Source organism: Aulonocara stuartgranti (genome assembly GCF_965226115.1).
Source record: "Aulonocara stuartgranti genome assembly, chromosome: 22".
Classification (NCBI taxonomy): domain Eukaryota; kingdom Metazoa; phylum Chordata; class Actinopteri; order Cichliformes; family Cichlidae; genus Aulonocara; species Aulonocara stuartgranti.
In genome coordinates, this window is record NC_138957.1 from 21258444 (window position 1) to 21282666 (window position 24223).

Below are 24223 nucleotides of genomic sequence, written 5' to 3' on the forward strand. Positions count from 1 at the left end.
TCTCTGGGCGCAACAGACAAGGCTGAAAAATCGATACAGGATGTCCGTCATCTGTGGGCAAGGCGTTAAAAGCAGGCCTGATTCTATCATGGATATCCCTACATCTGTCACGGGGTGGAAGTAATTTTAATCTTTTATTCTGTGAGTTTCACGGTGTCTGCATGCTTTTATTTTGAAAGTGAACTACTTCCAGCCCACATCTCCCCAATTAAAATAATGTCTTCGCTGGGCTAAATCTAATTTAAACTGAACTGAGGCAAAGTGAAAAACTGTTCTATGGTCAGACGAGACAAGATTTGAAATCTTTAAAGTCAGATGTGGTAAACAAATTATGAAACCAACTGAAGAAGATTTCAATGTAAGGGTCTTCAAGCAGCTTTTTAAACTTTTTTAATGTGTCTGAAACAAGCAGAGCATCATTTAAAACACAACTTAATGATTCTGTTTACACTGTATGCAAGAAGCCATTAACCCTGAGTACCCCACATGTAAGAGTTCATCATTATTATTATGTGATGTACTGCTCTGGCTGCAGAGCGTGGGTGTCTTCAGAGACATATTACCTGGGTAAAGGTTCAGGATGAGTCACATCTAAAGCTGCAGCTCGAATTTCTCCAGACTGCAGAGCTTTGACTAAAGCATCCTGATCAACAACCAGACCTGAAACATGAAAAGTCACAAAATCAGGCTGAAAGCACAGAGACTGGTGAGGACTCGCATCTCTGCTGACGTTGACCAGGGTTGCAGTGGGTTTCATGAGGGACAGCTCCCTGTGGCTGATCAGGCCTTTGGTTTCAGGGGAAAGGTTGACAACGAGCACAACAAAGTCAGCCTCCCTCAGCAGGTCATCCATGTTCTCACAGTAACTCGCCCCCACTGACTGCTCATCTTCAACTCTCCTGAACAATACACACACACAAAATAATCACAAATGTACAATAAACACTGTATTAACGTCAGATTTAAAATTGGGATATTTAATATATATTTAAACAGCATCAAGTCAGTTAAATTTCTGGTATATTGATCAGTTGAGTAGCAGAGGGAGTTTAATCAGTATCAAATGCTTTGGTGATGATAAAAATTAACACCAGGTGCACTAAAGTGGCAACAATGAGACAAACCTTAAAGCAGGAATTGGTTTTACAGGCGGAGGCTAGTGACATTTTTCTCTCTTCTTCTTTTCAAACTGTTTTGTCCCTAGTTTTGCATTTGGCTAGGCTCAGTGTCACTACTGGTATCATGATGCCTGGACCCTACAAAGGCTGTACTAGTAGTCCAAGTCCTCCAGCATGGCACGCCAATACTTGCCAGAAGATTTGCTTCCAGCACAGTCTCAAGAGCATGAAGGAGCTTCCAGGAGACAGGCAGTTACTGTAGGAGAGCTGGAAAGTCCTTAACTCATCAGCAGGACTGGTATTGGCCTCTTAGTGCAAGGAGGAGCCTGATAAGCATTGCCTGAGCTATAAAATAACCTCCAGCAGGCCACTGGAGAGAATGTCTCTGACTAAACAATCAGAAACAGACTTCATTAGGGGGTTCTGAGGGCCCGACATCCTGGCCCTGTGCTCACTGGAGCCTGGTTAACATATTCAATAGAATACCAGAATTGGCAGGTCCAGGGTGGGCGCCCTGTGCTTCACACTGAGATCTGATTTAATTTTGTGTTAAAGTGTTCCTTTAATTCTTTTGAATAGTGTGTATTCATTTCACTATAGCAGGATACTTTCGATCAGTTATTACAGAATTTTCTGTCGCATAAACTCATAAACTGTCCAAACTGTGCTTACCTTCTGTTTCTGTTGTGATACAGGATCTTCATATCAAACCCTTTGCTTCTCCGAGCAATTTTGTATCCGATGTGTCCCATTCCTATGATCCCCAGAGTCGACCCGGTGACTTCGACTCCCATCGGGTTTTGTGGTATACTGGTAGTATTGGGGTCAACAGCTATTTGGTGACCTATGAGAAACATTTTTCTGCTTGTAATAAAGTTGCTTTTCTGCAACCTTATTACATTATTACCACTAGCGGCCCAGCAAATTTTAGGGTTGCAGTTATGCTGCAGTAGGTCTAAACTGCTGGGGGATTCCCATTATGCACTGAGTTTTTCTTCTTCAGTCAACTTTTTCACTCGTATTCTGTTTATACACCTCTCTACATTAAATTATTTAATTATTATTAATCTCTGGCTCTCGTCCACAGCGTGTCTTTATTCGGTCTTCCTCCCTTAATCCCAACCAGTTGCGGATTAAGGGTGCCGCCCCTCCCCGAGCCTGGTTATTCTTCTTGTTGAAAAGGAGTTCTTCCTTCCCACTGTCACCAAAGCACTTGCACATATGGGGGCCATATGCTTGTTGGGGTTTTCTCTGTTTTCTTTCTTTTTTTCATTGTAGGGTCTTTACCTTACAATATAAAGCACCTTGAGGCAACGGTTGTTGTGATTTGGCGCTATATAATTTTAACATTAAGTTATAAAAATTGAATTGAATTAAAAAGTAGGCAACACAATGGCCTCAGTAAAAGAAAGAAATGAGTTCCAATAGTGACCAGTAGAAAACCACCACATTCACACGGAAAATAGGGTACACAAGATTTATTTTTCTTTCAAAGCTGGAGATGTAATTCTGGCCAGCAGTTCAGGGCATAAGTGCACCATGGTCAGAGTTATCAGCCTGGTTCCAAACAGGAAAAGATGGTCACTCATAAGGACAAGCAGTCACATATCAGCCTTGCAACTTCCCCAAAAAGACTTTCCACCCACCTAAAAGGCCTTGTGTTAGTAGGAAGTGAGTAATAATAATGAGTAAGAATTATAATAATAATTACACATATTTTCCACTGAAATGACATCAACATACTTTAAAAACATGTGACATGTAAAAATAAGAAGTTGTTTTTTTTAAACTCGATTAATAAACTAAGAGTGGTTGCATTCAAGCTGCAACTTTTCTTTCGTTCTTTGACTTTTATTGCAAGTTTTTTGCTAACGTGAACATGAAACAGTTTTTCCTCAAACGAATTAAAGTTTCAACAGTCAGTCAGAGATTCAACACAGTTTATCCTATAGCAGGAATATTGTCCTATTCTTCACAAAAACCTACGTTTTTACAGTTTGTTGCCCAACAAGTGTCCACAATAAAACCAAAGAGCCAAAAATAAATCTCTAACTAACACCAGCTCACCTTCTTTTATAGGAGGGACAGAAAAAAATAGAAAAAATTCTTGGCAATATTAATTAAAATCATTTCAACTTGACTTCATTGGGAACAGGTAGGCCATTCACAGCTGCTACGGCATTATCCACCATGCACTGAACCATCCGTTTTATTGTAGCATAGGTGTAGGTGCCAACGTGGGGTGTGATGAGTACATTAGGCAGGCTGAGGAGAGGGTGATCCCTGCACAGAACACAGCAAGAAAAGCATCAGGAGACAGCTGATGTTCATTCATGCTTCCTTTAATTTTCATCCCATTTTGTGTGACTGCATGCACAGGCTGGTAAAGGGGGGATATTTTCCTCTCCAAACAAAATGAACACATCAGAGAGAGCGAGGAAAAACGGCTCAGACTGAAACACCACAGAAGACAACAAAAGTGCATGATGACAGAATCATTTCCATTGTTAATACCTAACCAAATCACAAACACTCTCAGGGAGGTAGGTGTAATATTGTCACAATCTACAATGAAAAAATACTCTCATGAATTTCTCAAGGCAAAAAAATGGAATACTATTCAATGGCCAAGTCAGTCACATAATCTCAACCCAATAAAAGATCCTTTTCAGATAGTGAAGACAAAACTGAAAGAAGAGAGACCCACAAACCAGCTGAAAAAGAAGGCGGATGCAGTAAAGCTCTGGCAGAGTAGAAAACACAGCATCTGGTGACACTCATTGGTTCTAGACTTCAGTAAGTCATTGACAGCAGAGGATTTTTAAACAACTGTTGAAACCCGTCCTTATATTTAGCTTTTGTTTTTAGTTTTTCCAATTAATTTTGAGTGTCTAAAAAATGTGTAAATGTATATATAAACATGTCTGTAATTCCTAAAGAGTTAATCTATTACTTCTGTTGAACCCCTTGAATTAAAGCTGAAAGTCTGCGTCTTAATCAGACTGTTTGATTTAAAATCCACTGGGTGGTGAACAGAGGGAAAATTACAAAGATTTTGTCTTTGTCTGACAAATAATGGACTTAACTGTACATCTTGAAAAAATATTAAATGTAAGATTCTTCAAGCGTCACACTGAAACCAGCACTGCATGGCTTAAAACACAACTTAAAGGCCCTGTTTTGTTCTAATAAGAGTCTGTTTACACTGTATGCAAGAAGCCATTAACCTTGAGTGCCTCACATGTAAGAGTTCATCATTATTATTATGTGATGTACTGCTCTGGCTGCAGAGCGTGGGTGTCTTCAGAGACATATTACCTGGGTAAAGGTTCAGGATGAGTCACATCTAAAGCTGCTGCTCGAATTTCTCCAGACTGCAGAGCTTTGACTAAAGCATCCTGATCAACAACCAGACCTGAAACATGAAAAGTCACAAAATCAGGCTGAAACTCAGAGACTGGTGAAGACTCGCAGTCACAGTATCCTCACCTCTGCTGACGTTGACCAGGGTTGCAGTGGGTTTCATGAGGGACAGCTCCCTGTGGCTGATCAGGCCTTTGGTTTCAGGGGAAAGGTTGACAACGAGCACAACAAAGTCAGCCTCCCTCAGCAGGTCATCCATGTTCTCACAGTAACTCGCCCCCACTGACTGCTCATCTTCAACGCTCCTGAACAGCACAAAAAAAAAAAGCAATCACAAATGTACAGTTAATGCTGCCACATTTATTAATGTCAGATTTCTTTAAAAGCTGGGATTCAAAAACACTATAGTGCCAAAAGCATTTGCTCACAAAACACACGATGACCTCAAATGAATGTCGTGTTTTTAATTCCGCTCCGGACTCGTGAATCTCAACCCAGCAGCAGCGGTAACGTTTGCACGTCCTCTCCCGTTAATGCGGCAGGTGAATAATCAACTAACAGTGCATATTATGTTAGCGCGATCTGCCTTATTACAAAGCCTGCCATTACTGTGCATTTAGGTGACCATGATGAGAGAGACAGACAGAGTCTGGCTGGCTCAGATGCTGGCAGTTCTCGCTGCAGTCTACCGGTAGCATCTCCTTTCGGGCCAGGATAGACGAAAGTTCAGTAAGTGAATGTGTTTAATTGTAGGCAGGGACATTACTGGATATTCTTGTGTAATTGCTACAGAATAATTTATTTTATACTTTGTTATTGCTACAGAAGAATATTTATTTTATTATTTTACATTTACAATTTTTTTTTCCTGGGGACCCTGTGACACCCCATTGAAGAGCCGTAGGCTGTGGATCTCTTAAGATCTCACTGTTGGGTTTGTAAGGCCATGTTACTCCTAAATTTCTATCTTGTTCAAAGAGAAGATATTAAACAAAGTTCTAAGCTAATCGACCTCAGTGTTCTCCTTTTTTAAAAAGAATTGATAAGAGAATTGATAAAGAATCGAATCATTAAACAGAATCGAAAACGGAATCGTGAAAATCTTATCAATACCCATCCCTATTTACAACGCTACATCTGAGTTTTGCATTGGGTGAGTGAATACTTCTGGCAGTAGTGAAGTACTGTGTATCTATTCAGGTCACTTTAGCAGGATTTTTTTGATCTGTTCGATGAATTGGTGCTTACCTTCTGTGTCTGTTGTGATACAGGATCTTCATATCAAACCCTTTGCTTCTCTGAGCAATTTTGTATCCGATGTGTCCCATTCCTATGATCCCCAGAGTCGACCCGGTGACTTCGACTCCCACCAGGCTTTGTGGTATACTGGTAGTCTTGGGGTCAACAGCTATGTGGTGACCTATGAGAAACATTGCCATATTTCCAGTTTAAATATCTTTGGGTTTTACTCAAACTGCTCCACCCTGGGATCAGATTTCAACCTTTGACCTCACCTTCAACTATCTTTCTTGCGGATGCCAGCAGCAGACCCATAGCCATATCTGCAGTGGCGACACTCACCACGCCGGGCGTGTTGGCCACCTTCACCCCGAGACTGGTAATGTACGGCACATCCAGGTGGTCGATGCCCACTCCTCCATTGGCGACCACTTTTAGTGATGGAAGCGAGCTGAGCAGCGACGGCTCGGCTGCAGGGAAGGTGTTCCACATCAGTATGACCTGGATCTTTGGGCCGTGCTGCTGGGGGTTTTGTAGAAAGTCTCTGAGGCAGATTATGTTGAAGTGTTGTTTTATTATGTCAGTGACCTCTTCGATGAAACCCTGCTCGCCCACCTCTGAGATCAGAGCCCACGGTTTGTCCTCTGCCATCGTCTGATTGGATAAAGCACAGGATTCGTAAAGGAGAGGGTAAACAGAAAAGAAAGGCACTGGGACCAGTTCCCACCTGTTTCCAAACTTTACACTACGATCTGGATTATTGCCTAGCATTGACATTAGTTAAAATCCAGTTTTATCTTTTTTATTATCCCCAAATGTATCATCCAGATGACTAGAACCACTGACAGGTAAATTGAATGACATTGGTAACCAATGCTACGGTGGTACCTGTCAAACGTTGACGTGTATTTAGTATTAAGTACATAAGAATTGCTTTTTCTAGTCCATTTCCTGAACATTGTAGTTTCACTACGGCAGACCCACGTCATTGACAGCTGCCGTGACACCATTACGTAGCCAAGCTCGTAGTGCATTTTGCTTGGGAAGGTTTCTAATGAATCGCTGCATTCTTAAAGATTTTGAATGGAGTCAGGTGACCAAACAGAAAAAAAAACCTTTTCAAATGGAGTTTAAAAAAATGGATGTACATGGTTGTATTTTCTGTGATAGTGAGTTGGCAAATCTTTTATTTTAGTGTATTACAATGCAGTACTTATGGTTGCAGGCCAGGGGACTCATCCTGCCCCAGGATGTGAAACAACTGTGAAAATAATCAAGACTGGAATCTGTTCAATGAATACTACCAATTTGCTTTTGTTGGGGGAAAACTCTGTAAAAGACCCAGGAGAAATAAAGACACAATGAGACAAGATCACTTTTTATGCTTTAACGTGCACACGGGTAAGCTGTTCAGAACAACTCACAACGTGTACAGAGGCTGGGCACTTTTTATAGGAAAGACAGTGAGAACAGGATAAGAAAATACAAAACAGATAAAATAAACAACTCCATATGTGGCGCTAGTCTCGTCAGCAGAGAGCTGGGAGAAAGCTGTGAGAGATAAAACAATCTAAAACAATATGTCCCAAAACAGTATGTCTTTGCTGAGAAAGTCTAAAAAGATAATTCTAAACTAATCTAACCATAGACAAAAGGGCATCTTTGTACATTTAAAAGAAGGTAAAGAAACATAGAATCATTTTTCCTGTAACATTCCCTCCTGTTTTAACTTATTTTAAATGTATACAACAATTGTCTGTGAAGGTTATTTATTAAGTATCTTAAGCAATTTTTTAATTTTCAAAATGTCAGCATAGCAGAAATGGAAATCATTTGGTCTAAAGAATAAAACAAAATAAAATAATAAAAAGAACAAAGAAAATCATAGTAAATGAAAATCATAGTAAATGAAATAACAAGTGGAATAAACAAGAAAAAATAATAAAACTAAACTTCAAAAAATAAAAGGATGAAAACCTTATATTGTACCTGCATAAACTACTAATGTGTTAATCAGTGCATGATCACTTGACAAGTCATTTTTAATCACCACGTCATTCATTAGCAGTTATTACAAGTTCTCCTCTAACAGAATTGCAACGGGATGCTGTTCTTCTTGAGGCACGGCAACATAAGCAGTCATTGTAGTTGTTATCATCTTTGAAATCATTACTCTTAGACATGGCGGTGTAGCTGCTCCAGATGTGTGGTCAGTGACATATTTCTGCAGAATGGTCAAATTCTGCAAAGCTTCATAAATGTCTCCGCTTACAAACTCCTCCTTGTGATGCTGTTAGCAGGTCTAGAGTCAGTCTGTTCTGCAGCACCATCGTTCTGATGGCCTTCTGTTCTCCTGCTAAAGCCGGTCCCAGGGTCTTTGTCAAAGTTGATGCGTCGTAGCAGAGCATATCGGTTGATCTCCACATGATCCCGCACCTCGGCAGCTCCAATGCCGGGGATCAAGCTCTGTAAGAATTTCACTCCTCCTCAGATGCGAAACTCTGGTTCCTTTACTGCTTGGTGCCGTCCGTGCACATCCTGTCTGGTACTGAGTCTTTGTTTGTAGTGGCATCCGGTAGATAGGTGAGTAGGCAGCTCCCCCACTGCCCGCGATCCATTGTTCATCACACATACTGGCAGTTGCGCTGCGTTCAGCTTGTTCAGTAGAATTACATCAGGCAGTGGGTCTGAGACTTGGGGCCAGGTCAGTAGGTAGGTCTGTCCGGAACAGTTCACATTTGTGGGTGATGATGACCTCCAGGTTGCTTTTGCTGGGATGCTGTAGTTGGCCTTGGACCAAAGAGTACCGTAGCCTGGATGTGTTGCCAGGCCCAACAGACACCAACTGCGATCTTCAGGTATGCTGTACGGCCACAGGCCAGACGTCTGCGAGGATAGGGGCATATGGGTACATGCATAGCAGTCAGTTTTATTATTCCAGTGAGCTGTAGTGTTCATAAACTGCCACCAAAAGTTAGTGGCGTAGCCATGGGGAAACTTGGTGTACTGTCCTTTGTCATACAGTGTCTGCCTTTTCTTCATATTGCGTGACTTGTTGTCCCTCACGGAAGCAAAGATGAGGAGCCCGGCCATGGTCAGGGCCACTGCAGTTATTAAGAGCCACCACCTCATGACGACGGGACACACCCTCCTGTCGCGAGTAGACCCCCCGGCCAGGAAAGCTGACCCCTCCACCGGGCGAGATCACAACAAGTGGGCAAGCCTGCTGTCAGCTGCAGTGGCGTGTCTAGAAAATTTTTGTTGGGGGGGCCAGGTAGGGGCACAGATTTGGAGAAGGGTGGCAGATTTAATTGGCAGATAATGTTTAAAAAAAAATTCTACCAACCCTTAACCATAATTCAATAATCCTATAAACCTAATAACCAAATGCACTTTTAACTCTTATTAGAATGAGATTTTAACCACTACGGTGCAAAGTTTTTAGATACTGCGTTGATAAAGTACAAGAGATACAATCAGTGCTTTGTCAGTGTTTACTCAGCATTCAAGGACATCAATATTTGCATAGTATTTTTACTGACATATAGTGCACATATGTTTTGGGCAAAAACATTTTTGAAAATTAAAATACGAACATTTGTAACAAACAATTGACAAATTAGCCAGTTCCAATGCAAAACTTTATCTGCCTGTTAAAAAAAGAAGATAATCTTCTCACAAACTGGTGTTTGATTTTGAAACAGGAAAAAAGTGGAGAAACAAATGAAAAGACTAACATTTGAATAAAACCTGAAAGCAAGTAAATACTTTCTATGCTGCCTTATGATAAACTTTGGTAATATTGATAAAGAACAACACTGGCTGATGATGAAATACAGTCAGCTGGCATGGTGACACTGCCAGTATTAACCTGCAGGGCTGGACTGGGACAGAAAAATTGGGCATTTTCACTACAGGCCGACCCACCAGGTAGTAAAGCCATAAAGACTTTGACTGAAAACAAACGCTGTTGTGACAGTGATGTACACTGTCTTGTTGGTATCGGGTCTCTCCTCCTGCCTCCCCTTCCCTCGTCCACCTGTTGCCTCTGTGGAAGCCCCGTCATAGCCACCACCAAACAACGGAGTTATTTCTACACATCGACCTGCATCTGGCCAATCCACCACCTCTCATTGTTCATGCCATTACAAAAAAAATAAAAAATAAGTCAAATAAGCCCGATGGCCAGTCCAGCTATGTTAACCTGCAACCAAATCTGCAGCTCCATACAGCAATGTTACGACTTAGATTATATCTTATAACTCATAACTCTTATGTTAGCTCCCCTCAGTAGCATACTGTCTGAAATATTCCACGGCTGCAATAATTCTTTAAGTGTTATTTTTTTCCTTGGTATTCTAATTTCACTGAAGTTTACTAAACTCAGCAAACTTAATATTACTTACCGGGACATTTATTCTGTCCTCATTTTCTTTCACCGAAAAATTGTTTCCTGCAGTGACGTCTTTCGCGCTTGGCTCTCCTACCTTTGCTAACGTGATGCGCATAGCGCAGAAGCGATGCTGCATTCACTTACACTCGGATATCTGAGCGTCACCGTGAAAACATAATCGGACATTTGATATTTGATTGAATTTTATCGTTTTGCCTTTGGGGTGGCACCTGGGGTGGCCAGTCTGGTTTGGGGGGTGGCCTGTGCCCCCCCAGGCCACCCCGCTGGACACGCCATTGGTCAGCTGTGTTTAGATGGCTTCACTTACTCGCCTGCAGTGACTCTGATGGATCCAGGATGGTCGTTCCGCAATTTTGCAAGCGGTCGGTGTAGTGAGGAGGACTTGGTATGGCCCCTCCCACCTGGGTGTGCTCCAGTTTTTCCTTTGGAGCACCTTGATCAGAACCCAGTCACCGGGCTTTAGTCTGCAAGACACTGGAGAAACATCATCAGGTTGTTGATTATGTACAATGATCTCTTTGTTTTCCAATAGCTTAGACATCCATTCTGCTAATGTGTTTTCTCTGATTGCTTTGTCTATTGGTTGACTGGTGATCGGCAGTGGGAACGGCCTGCCATGAATGATTTCAAATGGAGTTAGTTTATGGGAGCCTTGCGTTAAGCGCATCCACATTTTCACTAAACCCAAACATTCAGGCCACGGCCTTCCTGTTTCTGCCATGCATTTCCTGAGCCTTTGTTTTATAGTGCCGTTAGTTCTCTCTACAAGGCCTGCGCTCTGAGGGTGATAAGCACAGTGGTGTTTTATGCTGAAACCGAGTGCTTCAGAGACCTTAGTGATGACATCATTTACAAAATGAGTGCCGTTGTCTGATCGTATCAAAGCTGGGATGCCATATGTGGGTATGAAGTGATTGCACAGGCACTTTGTTACTGAAATTGCATCTGCCTTTTTCACTGGATAGATTTCCGGCCATTTTGAGAACACGTCTATAACCACTAGGGCGTATTTTGACCCTTGACATTCGCTTAGTTCAATAAAATCCATATGAATTGTGTGAAAAGGATAAGGTGGAGTGGGAAAACGGCCTCTTTTTGGTCGCAGATTTCCCTGAGCATTATATTTTTGACACGTCATGCACGTTCTGACAAATTGTTTTGCTGAAGTTTCAAAATTTACAGTGTAGAAATGAGAGTTGACAATACAGGTCATTCCCCCCGATGACAAATGCGTATAGCCATGAGTCACTAATGCCGCCATCTTGTGGAGAGATTTTGGCAGCACTGGCTTGCCATAACACATCATTAAGTCGTTTGTCAGAACTGCACCGTGTTTTAGCCATTTTGCCTGCTCTGCTGTGCTTGCTGCTTTTTGTTCATTTTTCAACACATCCAGTGGAATCTGATGTGTGTTTACTGCCATCAATGTGATGTTTGTCTTTTGTGCCGCCTGTTTTGCTGCTCTGTCAGCAAAGTTATTGCCTGTAGCAATGAAAGAGGCGTTGTAAGAGGTTGGCATGCTGAACTGGTTTTCCGGTTGGTGTAATCATTCCTCTGGTTTTCCAGATTTTTTGCAAAATGATGCACAGCAGAGAAAACATACTGGCTGTCTATATAAATGGTTATTTGTTTATCTTTGTGTATTTCACATGCGCAAATCACAGCTGACAGCTCAGCGCTCTGTGAAGAATATGAAGAAGAAAGTGGTTTTGCTTCTATTATTTTACTATCTGTGGTTACTGCGTAACCTACACAATTTCGGCCTGTGCTGTAAGGTCAAATGCTGTTCTCCTAGCTTCCACACTTGCTGATCATAAGGTGGATCTGGGCCTGGGGTTTGTTTAAATCTCAGAATGTTGTGATACTCGGTCGGTTTCTGGAAAGTGGATGTGGCGGGTGTCATTTAGCATGCACTCAGGTGTAATACCAGAAAAGAATGGCATGACTGCTATCTTAAGTTTTGTCAGAGCGTCTCTACCTAGCAAATTTACTGGACACGACGGGTCATATATGCATTTAATAAAGCACCTGCGGCCACTTGCTGTATGTACTAGGTCTAAAGGGGCAGTTAATTGTTGTACAGTTGTGTGGCCTGAAGCTGACTTTACAACTAATTTGTCCTTTGAAAACTGTCAGTTTAAGTGGCTGCCTCAAAACTGTTTTGCATTATTTCTCTGTGGCCTACTCCTACAATCTCGTGTGAAGTGACCTTCCTCTCCACGGTTCTAGCAGGCGTTGTCTCCATGTTATCTGCTGTTTCTGCGTGGCTGTCTGCAGCCTTGGTGTTTGTGACTTTGCTCGCCTCTCTGTTCCTGATAGCCACCTGCGAATTAGTGTTTTAGTCTGTTGTCAACACGTCAGCCTTATTTCTAAGTTACAGAATGCTTCTTCTCCTTTTTTTTTTTTGGTTTGGGAGAATAGATGCAACTCTACATTTTCACTTAAGGCATTTTTAGATAATTTCTAGTTCTTCAAACAATTCATGGATCTCACACATTTCAAACTTTCAAGTTAGGGTTGTTTCCCATTTATACAAATATATATATATTTAACTTTGCATTGCTCACAGCTCATAGCTCACAGCTCTAAACCTAGGCATTTTCCAATCATATGCCTAATCACTATGTGTCACTGTGATTCTCAAGTATTGTCACAAGTTCGTTTAAATTCGTTTCCAAAACCAACAAAATAATCAAACAAAAACAAAAAACATAAACGTGTCAGGACACAAAAGAAAAAAGAAAAATGCTGCCACCCGAACAAGGCAGAAGTCTGCATATGTTGGCTTGTAATAGCATGCAGCTTGTAACATGGTAGACTAATGTGCCTGTGTTAATTCAGCTCCATATTATTGTGTGAAGTTGCACTGGGTTGGGAGTGGTTTTGTGTGTGTCACATTTTTGGTGAGCCAATGGCTGGAATGGGGTTGGACTAATTAGAGGCAGGTGTACTTGATTGCACTGACACACTGGTCTACTTATAGCCCACACTACAAACACTGCTGTGTTGTTTTGTCTCTCTGTGCAGGTATGTAATGTGATGAAATCAGGTATGTTTGGGATGGATGGGTTTTGCCCTATGAATTTTATATTAGGTGTGTCGTTTTGTCTCTCTGTGCAGGCCAGGGCCTATTATATGCCACAGCCTAAAGGCAGCAGGGTTGCAGAGGCTTGAGTGACCACTGACTATATGCTTGCAGGGTGGTGGGTCTCCAAGGACAACTTCTAACCCTGTTAAAGGCAACATGTGGAGTGCAACTTGGCTGTGTGGCATAGCTGGCTCTGGCCTTGGGACTGTGTGTTTTTATACAATTCTTAAGTGGGACACTGGACTGTTTTATCTTTTATCTCTTGATATATTTTTTGTCAATAAATTATCTTTTAGAATTTTATTGACTGACATCTTTTTGCCCACGACTGAGACGGTTGGTCAGACCTAGAGTCTTTCTTTGGGTGTGTTACAGCAGCTTCTGCTCTAAAAGAAACAAATAAATATTGGTTGCTTATTGGTTGTTATTATAGGTGTGCTCTATATCTCAGCAATGTGTCATTCTAGGATGATAGGTTTCAAGCTGGTCAAGTGCCTCTATGCACTTCATTAGTTTAGTTATTCTCTGTATTGTCTTCATCTCACATGTCATTACACTGAGTTTTAGCAAACCTTAAGCTTGATGCAGACTACTGCTTAACAATTATCCACCTCACATCATAACCGATTAAGGTGCCTCTTCATATTAATATTATGTCATTGTTAATATTATCCTCTTTGTCTTATATAACAGCAATAGCATATTATAATATTTTATTAGTGTGTACCACTATACTACTCCTGAGCCAATTTGATAGTTAGGATCATCTTATTCAGCAAACAGATAATTTAGAACTCATCCAATCTGCGGTCACATTTGTTCTCTCTGTTGCATGGCGGACCAGGCAGTTCTATTATAATATATTATTTATATTTTATTTTGTATCCATCAAGGGCTTCAGATGACCTGCAGAATCATCCTTTTCCCAGGGTGGAGACAGTTACCTTTTCACACACTGTCCTTGGCTGAACAATGACACAGCCTTAATATACCTTATTTATTTTATTAAAATATTTTCGTGTGAATTATTTGCTTTATATTCATTTTATACATGCTGGGCATGGTCATCATGCCAACTGTGTTTCATTGTTAATATCACTTTACAGGTTATCCTTGCTATTATTAATTTCAAATACTCTAAAGATAATTTCTACTGTAACTTTCCCTTTGTTTATCTTTATTTCGTACTTTTTATATTTATATCTACTCAGTGGGGTCTGTTTTCAACCCTTTTAAACTACTACAAAACTACTGTGATCTCTAGTTTTCACTTAATAAGGGATTATTATGTTCTTCCTGATATGGGTGTTGCTGCAGATGCGGCTGCAGGAGTGAGTGATGGTTTACTAAAAGGATTGTGGACACTGCACAGTGTCTCGTCTTCTGGTTTTACTAAACTGGCAGTTGAGTTCTGTTCTGACTGTTTATATTTTGTTTTCTTAAATCTCTCAGTTTACAGACACTGTTTTTGTCCGGCGTCTGGACTTTTCTTTTCTCACCACTGCTCGTCAGCAGGAGTGAGTTTTAATTTCACTTGCTTGATTACCCATCTTATTTATGTATTTACTTATTTTTGTTTAAGTAATATATACACAATACAGCTGCTATCACCTTCGCTGGTATTAGAGACGAGAGTGGTTGCTCACACGCCCTTCTACTTTCGGACTATTTCCAAAAGCGGTGTGAACTTTACGAGACGGAACTCAACCGTTCTCTCAACTCACCAGCAGTGAATAGCAGTAAAAGAAAAACACAGTAGGAGCAGCTCAGTCTCTTATTGGACCGTGAAAATTCAGCTTGCTCCATTAATTAAAACAATACACACATTCACATTCACAGCTTCGACGCGCGCGCGACCAGAACCCTTATGATAAGGGGAGCTCCCAGAGCTACTTACTCCCTAGACCCAGTCTAGACCCAGCTGGGGGAGCTACCCAGAGCTCCAAAGCTACCAGTCGACGAGCTCCCAGAGCTACCAGTCGACGAGCTACTTCCGCTATTTTAAATTCCCTGAATTCAAAATGCGCTTTTACGCAAGATTGTGTCAGTGTGTCTGTATCTACCTGGTCAGTGTCGCCGGGTCTGGTCCACCTCGATCGGGTCCCACCACCGTGGGTCGCTTTCTAAGACGTTGGCCAAGACCCGAATTTAAACGCTCTTGGACTTTTATCACACACCTGGTGTGTGAGCTGTCGACAGATGAACAACGTGGACTGGTCACGGAGATGGGACACGATGGAGGCGCTCCGGCTGTCGAAGGACCAAGAAATGTTGGGGGAAAACTCTGTAAAAGACCCAGGAGAAATAAAGACACAATGAGACAAGATCACTTTTTATGCTTTAACGTGCACACGGGTAAGCTGTTCAGAACAACTCACAACGTGTACAGAGGCTGGGCACTTTTTATAGGAAAGACAGTGAGAACAGGATAAGAAAATACAAAACAGATAAAATAAACAACTCCATATGTGGCGCTAGTCTCGTCAGCAGAGAGCTGGGAGAAAGCTGTGAGAGATAAAACAATCTAAAACAATATGTCCCAAAACAGTATGTCTTTGCTGAGAAAGTCTAAAAAGATAATTCTAAACTAATCTAACCATAGACAAAAGGGCATGCTTGCACATTTAAAAGAAGGTAAAGAAACATAGAATCATTTTTCCTGTAACAGCTTTTAACTGAAATATTTGTATTCACAAATGCAGAATTTTCAAGGCTAACCCTGACTTGACTGGAAGAATGATCTAAATCTGTTTAGTAAGTTTCCGAAGGTATTTAAAAATGGATCAGCCCTTAAATTATTCTCATTACTTAATCATTTTAAGTTAATCTTACTGAGTGACCCAGAATTATGAAGAACAATTACCAATTAACAAAAAAGTTTCAACTAATTCCTCTTGTGGGACACCCACACTGTATGTGTGCAGAGCTTCAGCTCCATGCACTCAATGACTCTGGAGAAATTAAAGGACATAATAGTTGACATGAAATTCTCAGTTGATTACTCTACCTGTGTGCCAACATTCACAAAGATGCCGCAAGATTCCAGAGAAATTAAAGGAAATTTCTTCTCAACTGCAAGAAGATTTGACTGAATTTCCAATAGAAGTAAATCAAATGAAAAATTAAAAAACATATTCTCTTCATTTACACACACACACACACCTTTACTGTGTCTTCAAAGGCACACTATAATAAACGTAATTCTGATGTGTCAATCCTTTTTTTTTAGTCTGTTGAACAAAAATAAGCAACGAAGGAGAAGCGCTACCATAAAACTTAGTGCAGGAGCGCAAGAAAATTTAAGCCGCAGATAAGCGGCGGTTAGCTTCACGCAGACCATTTTAAGGTCGTTAGGATTCTCAGCTCTCTTTTCCCTACTCCCTTATGTACCATCCTACTCTCTTTCCTTGACCTCGATGACATTTCGAAGTCAAAGAAAAGTTGTTAAGAAAAGGCGACAAGGTGTACTTTTGGAAGGTATAGCCCTAATGTTTTCTTAAAATCACCACGTTTTTCATTAGCTCAGTGTTTTAGGTTAAATGCTCTGTGAGACTGTCGGTCACAGCCCACCCCTGGACCAGGCTCAGCAGCACGACCCACAAAACCTGTTTATGTTGTAAATTCACTCACAGTTGTTGAGCTCTTTCCCGGGTGCTCCTCAGAGAGGAAGAACTCTTTAAGGAACGCGCAGGATTTCAAAATAAGGGCTCTTAAAAGCAGTATGACTTGAAACGACAGATGTCTCCTTAACATGGATTTCTTATTCAAACATTTAAACTTAGATCATATTATTACATAACTGGACGTCTTTATTTACTAAAAATGACAGCTCACTTATTGTTTTTAATCTTTTATATATATATATATATATATATATATATATATATATATACAGTGGGGCAAAAAAGTATTTAGTCAGCCACCGATTGTGCAAGTTCCCCCACTTAAAATGATGACAGAGGTCAGTAATTTGCACCAGAGGTACACGTCAACTGTGAGAGACAGAATGTGAAAAAAAAATCCATGAATCCACATGGTAGGATTTGTAAAGAATTTATTCGTAAATCAGGGTGGCAAATAAGTATTTGGTCACCTCAAACATGGAAAATCTCTGGCTCTCACAGACCTTTAATGTCTTCTGTAAGACGCTTTTCTGTCCCCCACTCGTTACCTGTATGAATGGCACCTGTTTGAACTCATCATCTGTATAAAAGACACCTGTCCACAGCCTCAAACAGTCAGACTCCAAACTCCGCCATGGCCAAGACCAAAGAGCTCTCGAAGGACACCAGGAAAAGTATTGTAAACCTGCACCAGACTGGGAAGAGTGAATCTACAATAGGCAAGCAGCTTGGTGTGAAGAAATCAACTGTGGGAGCAATCATCAGAAAATGGAAGACATACAAGACCACTGATAATCTCCCACGATCTGGGGCTCCACGCAAGATCTCATCCGGTGGGGTCAAAATGATCATGAGAACGGTGAGCAAAGATCCCAGAACCACACAGGGGGACCTGGTGAATGACCTGCAGAGAGCTGGGACCAAAGTAACAAAGGTCACCATCAGTAACACACTACAACGGCAGGGAATCAAATCCTGCAGTGCCAGACGTGTTCCGCTGCTGAAGCCAGTGCATGTCCAGGCCCGTCTGAAGTTTGCCAGAGAGCACATGGATGATAGAGCAGAGGATTGGGAGAATGTCATGTGGTCAGATGAAACCAAAGTAGAACTTTTTGGTATAAACTCAACTCGTCGTGTTTGGAGGACGAAGAATACTGAGTTGCATCCCAAGAACACCATACCTACTGTGAAGCATGGGGGTGGAAACATCATGCTATGGGGCTGTTTTTCTGCCAAGGGGACAGGACGACTGATCCGTGTTAAGGACAGAATGAATGGGGCCATGTATCGTGAGATTTTGAGCCAAAACCTCCTTCCATCAGTGAGAACTTTGAAGATGAAACGAGGCTGGGTCTTCCAACATGACAATGATCCAAAACACACCGCCCGGGCAACAAAGGAGTGGCTCCGTAAGAAGCATTTGAAAGTCCTGGAGTGGCCTAGCCAGTCTCCAGACCTCAACCCCATAGAAAATCTGTGGCGGGAGTTGAAAGTCCGTGTTGCTCGGCGACAGCCCCAAAACATCACTGCTCTCGAGAAGATCTGCATGGAGGAATGGGCCAAAATACCAGCTACTGTGTGTGCAAACCTGGTAAAGACCTATAGTAAACGTTTGACCTCTGTTATTGCCAACAAAGGTTATGTTACAAAGTATTGAGTTGTATTTTTGTTATTGACCAAATACTTATTTGCCACCCTGATTTACGAATAAATTCTTTACAAATCCTACAATGTGAATTCATGGATTTTTTTTTTTCACATTCTGTCTCTCACAGTTGAAGTGTACCTCTGGTGCAAATTATTGACCTCTGTCATCATTTTAAGTGGGGGAACTTGCACAATCGGTGGCTGACTAAATACTTTTTTGCCCCACTGTGTGTGTGTGTGTATATATATATATGTGTGTATATATGTATATATATATATATATATATATATATATATATATATATATATATATATATATATATATATATATATATATATATATATATATATATATGTATATGTACACATTTCAAAGCTTTAAGCATTATTAATACCTCAGGCTCTTCATGCAAACAGAGTCAGAGAGAGTTATTTCGATCACGTTTGTTCATAATGTGATTGTTTACTTATTACCGTAACAACGATAATAATCAAGTAACAATTAAAAATTAGTAACGAGGCAATCCTTTATATCTTAACCCTTATGTGTAACCAAATTCAACAGGTGTAGACTTATTAAACAACGCGTGCGGACATATATGACAGTTATAGACAGATATACTTGACAAAAGGAGCTTTAACAACAACAACAACAGCAATAAAAGCAGCTAGCATTCAATATTATTATCTTATTTTTTTTATTCATCATTTCATAAGAAGCTTTTAGTTAAGGTCACTGCCCCACTTGAGTGGCTCCAAACTGTGGTGGTTTTACACACTTGCCTAACAAGTGAAAGACGCCCAGAGACGCAAATCCCTTTGGGGTTGTGTCAGGAGCATTCCACATAAAAATAAAGAAAGAAATTAAGAAATCATCCTTAAGGTGTGTGGAGAGGAGCAACAAAGTAGTGAAAAGAAATAGGTTTGCATAAAAATTAAGAATTGTTGAACAGAGGAAAATAGATACTCCTGCTGAAAAATAGTATTATCACTGTTTAAGGAAGTTAATTTGAAAGATCATATTTGTTAAGCAAAAATACAGAGAGACTGAAAGAGTCTGGGGCAAAACTGACTAGAAGAGAATAATAAAATAGGAATAAATGGGGATAGTAGATCCCTTACTGGATTATCAGCCTAATAAAAGATTAAAAGCTAAATAAGTTGAAAATGGAGCTGATTGAATTGAATACAAGTGCAAAAAGGATGAATTGGATCTGGAGCATAAAATAAACTAGATCATAATTATAATATATACAAATTAATAATAGCAATAATAATTTAAACTAATATTAATACTATTAATAATAACAGAGCTGGGATGAAAACCAGATAAATAAATCACACAAACACATAATAAATGAAATAGGGAGGTTTGTGTGGTGTTTGGCAAATATAGAAGGTAGTGGTGATGATCTAAGAACATCTGGTGTGGAGGGTGTGACAGAAAAATAAATAAATAAGAGCATATTTTGGTTAGAAAGAAGATACGAGAATCAAGATGCCATCAACAAATAGATCTAAGTGAAATGCAGGAGTGTAGAGGATAATAATAATGGCTCAGAGATTGCATGTCAAATGTACAGTGAGGTTTAGTTATCACTTAGCTTTGCTATGTGTTGTCTTGCTGTTCATATGACTCGGTTTAATAAACCCTGTTTCAAGAATTCTGCTCTTTTCCAGAGGATCTTTGATTTTAATTGGATCTAAAAACTTGGTTACCTTGTTGTCTTCAAAATTTCTGACCCAACATCATTCGTTTCCATCATTTTCCACGCTGCACACACACAATCTGATACTAAATGATACAGGTCACAGGATCTCCTGAATGTCTTCACTGTAAATGAGAAGCTGGACAATACCATTACTTTCTTTAGCTGGCACACAGGTTTGTGCGGGATCATCGCCTTAAGAACCCAAGAGGCAAGTGCTGGAGCCCACAGGTTCCTTACACGCCGGGTATAGCACAGACTGCTCATTCTGGCTGAAAAGTTAGTGATATTATGCATATTAATTACGAGCTCAGTAACAAAGAGCCCGTAGGCTGACAAAATTATTCCAAACATTCCTGTGTGCTTGGAGAGCAAGTGTTTTTAAAATAAGTAAGAGAGCTACCTTTCAGCTGAAACCTGGGTGGTTTGTCTCTGCTGCGTCCTCAAACTGGCATGAAGAGCGAGCTGGTGGGAAAAGAGCTTGTTCTAGAGAAATATTAAACACATAAGACCTTACGAGGATTATTTCTTTGACAGCACATTGTGACATGTACTCCCTCCAGCACGGAGAAGAGAGAACGGGAAGAAACCACTGTTCCCAGCGACTGGGCAGGTGGCTGTTTCCTGGATGCTGATTGGTGCACCAGCCTTAGAGAACGATCAAAGGTCAGTCGCCACTGTCCATAAAGAGACAGTCCATGAAACTCAAAGGAAGTTTAGAGTACATTTGGTTTATAAGTAATCTGGAAACCATTTAATGACAAGGGCAGAGTAAAAAGAAAAAGCGTCATTAGCACAAAATCAAATAACACATTTTTACATTATGAACAGTGTTTAACCCCCTAAATATTATGCATTGTACACATGCAATTCATCCTAATTAGCATAACTGGAGGCTATAAAAGCTTTATTTTTTTCACCAAACAACCCACATATGCTCAACCATAAGAATATAAGCCAGTGCATCCAGTTATCCCAAATTTCTAAAAGAGTTCAGATGGGTCACGTTCACATCAGTCATGATGAAAGTCCTGAAAAACTGGTGAAGTCAGAAAATTTAAGGAAAACTGAGGCTGTGGGAGATGAAGAAGATGTTACAGTAACTCAGACATTTTTTTCTGCTTATCCATTTCAGGGTCACAGAAAAGGCTGGAATCTACCCCAGCTGTAGGAGGGGAGGCAGGTTACACTTATAACAGGTCACCAGTCTGCCTCGGGGCTAACACAACTGCTCCTCGACTGGCTCCTCGACTGGCCCCACAGCAGCTTGTGCTCCCACCCTTACATCATTTACCCTGAAAACACATATGTGTCAGAGCCGGATGGAAATAGGAGCATTTTTAAACATGCAAGACTGGGACCAGTCGCAGTTCTCTATGATTTTGTTGAACGGTGAGATGAGCCCAAACTTCAATTAAACAGTCTGACACAATGGTCACTGCTTTCAGAAAATGCACTCATACACAAGAAGTCACGTACTTTAAGGGACGGAAGGTAGAATTTTTTGAGTCTAATAAATATCTTAAAAGATTTACTGATTGAAAGCTGAACTTTGAAACAAACTATGAAGCTGCCAGCAGAGGAAGAGAAACTGTCCTCTTTGTGCTGACTAAGAGCTCTTAACGACCAAAAGCTTCTTACAGCACTGAACTCCTCTCTGAGCCTCAAATACTTGGATTTCCACAAGGACACAGATTACTTTGAGCATGCAACCACTAGGTGGCAATCAGACATTAATCTGTGACTCTGGCGTGGAGTGGAGACCTGCTTGAGACTCTGCAACAAATTAAAGCTATGAATCTTCAGGCAGCAGCCATGCTCTATCACGCAGTTTGCTAAATATATATGTAACATTATATATATATATACATTTTTAAAGATTTTATTACATTTTTAAAATCTCTTGTAAACAACTGTTTTTTAGGGAGATAGAAGATATGCTCACTTAGCAGTTTAGCCTCTTAAATTTAAAATAATGACAAAGTACATGAGCGGAGAAAGACTCTTGTTCTAAGTCTGCATGTCAGTAAGTATAGTTAGAGAAAGGTACACAGACAGTGTGAAATACTTACTTTCTTACTAAAGAAAGTAAGAAAGTAATGCACTTTTCTTGTTTGATCAAACACATTTTGTAGTGTTGCTGCAGAGCTTTACATATCACCCTCACCTGATGAACCTGAGGTGTTTGCTTTGATGTAATTGCCTCTGTGTGTGTGTGTGTTATGCATCAAAGCATCAGGGAAGGTCATGTGTGCAAGGCGACTGCAGATCAGCAGCTTTCCTGCTTTTTACTGTTGCATAATCTCAGGCTCTCCTCTTCTTCTCCCTCTGTCCTTTCACTCCTCCTCCACACCTGTGTCTGTCTTTTTCTTTTCTCTTTCTCCTCTTCACCGGCTCCTCCCATCCAGCTCGACCTCACCCTTAAGCGTGTACGGAGCTGCAAGCTTCTCTCTTTCTGTGGCCAAGAGTCATTTAGGCTTTCATTAAGCCAGTTCAGATCTCCAGCCAAGCTCCACTTCCATCTGCTGCCACATCTGACAGCAGGTGGCCTTTTAGCAAAGTGCTGACTCACATGGTAAACGCAGCGATTACATCTCCGCCTCATTGCACAGCACTTTCAGTGCTCTTCGTCTCTGATCACGTGATTCGTGTCAGATGAGAAGGTCAAAGGAGAGTTTGGATTTTTGGGGAAATACCAGTTCTTCCAAATAAACACGTCACAATTCATTATGACAGAGTTTGTGGCGTTGCATGTTCGAGTCTCATGTCTAAAGAAAGGTGACAGGTGTTACAGCTGGCCTTAGGTGTCACACTTCACATGACACAGCAAAGAGAGAACAGAGAAAGGAAAAGTCCTTAACTACACTGCCTGTAATAGATCGCTGACATGAGGCCCATCCTTACTCTGCTTATCGGCAGCACACAGCTCTGAAGTCGTGCCTTTTTTTCTCTGTATGAGCAGATAAAAATAAAACAAAAAGCCATGGAGAGGACACAGGACTTTTATATTTATTCAGTGCTGTCTTATCTACTTCAACATTTTTTATTTTTGTTTTTCATGTATATTTGAAATGTGGAGGAAAACACAAAAATGTGCTTCATTTAGATGATTTTTTTTTCCCTTGCATGAATGTACCCACGAGGGCAATTAGTGGACTTTGATATTACCATGTGAAACATAGTCAAGAACTAAAGCGAAACATAAAGCTCCGGCAGTAAAAAGTTCACATTTGCACAGTTTCTTCTAGATTGTAAGGTGCAAAGGTTTGTGTTCATTTAAATATAAAAAGAAATGCAATAAAAACTCATATTTACTCTTAGATTTAAAAGCTTTTACCATTTATTCAAGTTCTGTCAAATAAATGTTCCCAAAGTTACACATCTCAAAGGTGCTCTACTGGATTTAGATTGTTGTTGAACATTGTAATGTTCAAGAAACCAGTTTGAGATGATCTGAGCTTTGCAGCAGCCATCAGATGATGCAAGCAACATTTTTTTCTAATCTTCTGTTATCAAATTTCAATCAGCCTGTGTGAACTGCAGCCTCAGTCTCCTGCACTTAGCTGACAGGAGCGGAGGTTGGTGTGGTCTTCTGCTGCTTCAAAGTTCGGAGATGCTCTTCTGTATATGTTGGTTTTAACAAGTAGCGATGCTCAGTTAGAATTTCAGCTGCGTGCCTGAATGCAGTGAATTGTGCTAACAAGGAAAATGAACAGGTGTACCTAAGGAAGTGGACAATGAGTGCATATTGGCCCTGTTACCTCACGGCACAAACCTTCTTTACTCCCTGCATGTGCCTGGTGGCTGTAGGTGCAGACATGAGCTTCAGTGAAAAATCTGAGTGGTTGGTGAGGCCAGAAAAGCAAACCCATTTCCAGGTGTAATGAGTACCCATACCTGACCTTTATTTAAAGGTCAGTTTTTCTTCACTTACATTAATGATCAAAATCCTGGAGACTTATCTCTACAACATACAAACTGCAACAATGCAAACAAGTACATCATATCGACTGTACTTTTAA

At 40.6% G+C, this 24223-nt stretch overlaps 1 protein-coding gene and 1 long non-coding RNA gene across 8 annotated transcripts; one reads left to right on the top strand and one right to left on the bottom strand.

Annotated features, from left to right (window-relative positions):
* Positions 1 to 2581: 2581 nt before the first annotated feature.
* LOC309698432 (putative 2-ketogluconate reductase) lies at positions 2582 to 20433 on the bottom strand. Of its 6 annotated transcripts, XM_082520874.1 has the most exons (8): positions 16853 to 16900; positions 15286 to 15506; positions 10442 to 10608; positions 5996 to 6374; positions 5730 to 5901; positions 4608 to 4786; positions 4437 to 4533; positions 2582 to 3401 (listed from the first exon to the last, which is right to left on the bottom strand). In XM_082520874.1, exons 4-8 carry the CDS (start codon positions 6369 to 6371, stop codon positions 3245 to 3247), a joined length of 981 nt encoding a protein of 326 aa, XP_082377000.1. In that variant the 5' UTR covers positions 6372 to 6374; positions 10442 to 10608; positions 15286 to 15506; positions 16853 to 16900; the 3' UTR covers positions 2582 to 3244. The 6 variants fall into 6 exon arrangements, with proteins under 6 accessions (XP_082377000.1, XP_082376998.1, XP_082377002.1 ...); XM_082520872.1 differs by lacking the exons at positions 15286 to 15506; positions 16853 to 16900 and adding an exon at positions 20358 to 20433; XM_082520876.1 differs by lacking the exon at positions 15286 to 15506 and having other exon boundaries at positions 10446 to 10608; positions 16853 to 16895.
* Positions 10552 to 22311, top strand: LOC309698435. 2 transcript variants are annotated; one of them, XR_014274100.1, is made up of 3 exons: positions 10552 to 10626; positions 20739 to 20867; positions 21337 to 22311. It is a non-coding gene; the product is annotated as an uncharacterized lncRNA (long non-coding RNA). The 2 variants fall into 2 exon arrangements; XR_014274101.1 differs by having other exon boundaries at positions 10563 to 10626; positions 20765 to 20867.
* The last annotated feature ends 1912 nt before the right edge of the window (positions 22312 to 24223 follow it).

Excerpts from the sequence above, each read along its gene's own strand:
- LOC309698432 (XM_082520871.1), bottom strand. The coding sequence starts at position 11,653 with ATGCCAACCTCTTACAACGCCTCTTTCATTGCTACAGGCAATAACTTT. Across the intron at positions 5,902-5,995 it reads CGCAAGAAAGATAGTTGAAG|GTCACCACATAGCTGTTGAC; the intron begins GTGAGGTCAAAG and ends TGTTTCTCATAG. Across the intron at positions 4,787-5,729 it reads TATCACAACAGACACAGAAG|GAGCGTTGAAGATGAGCAGT; the intron begins GTAAGCACCAAT and ends TGTGCTGTTCAG.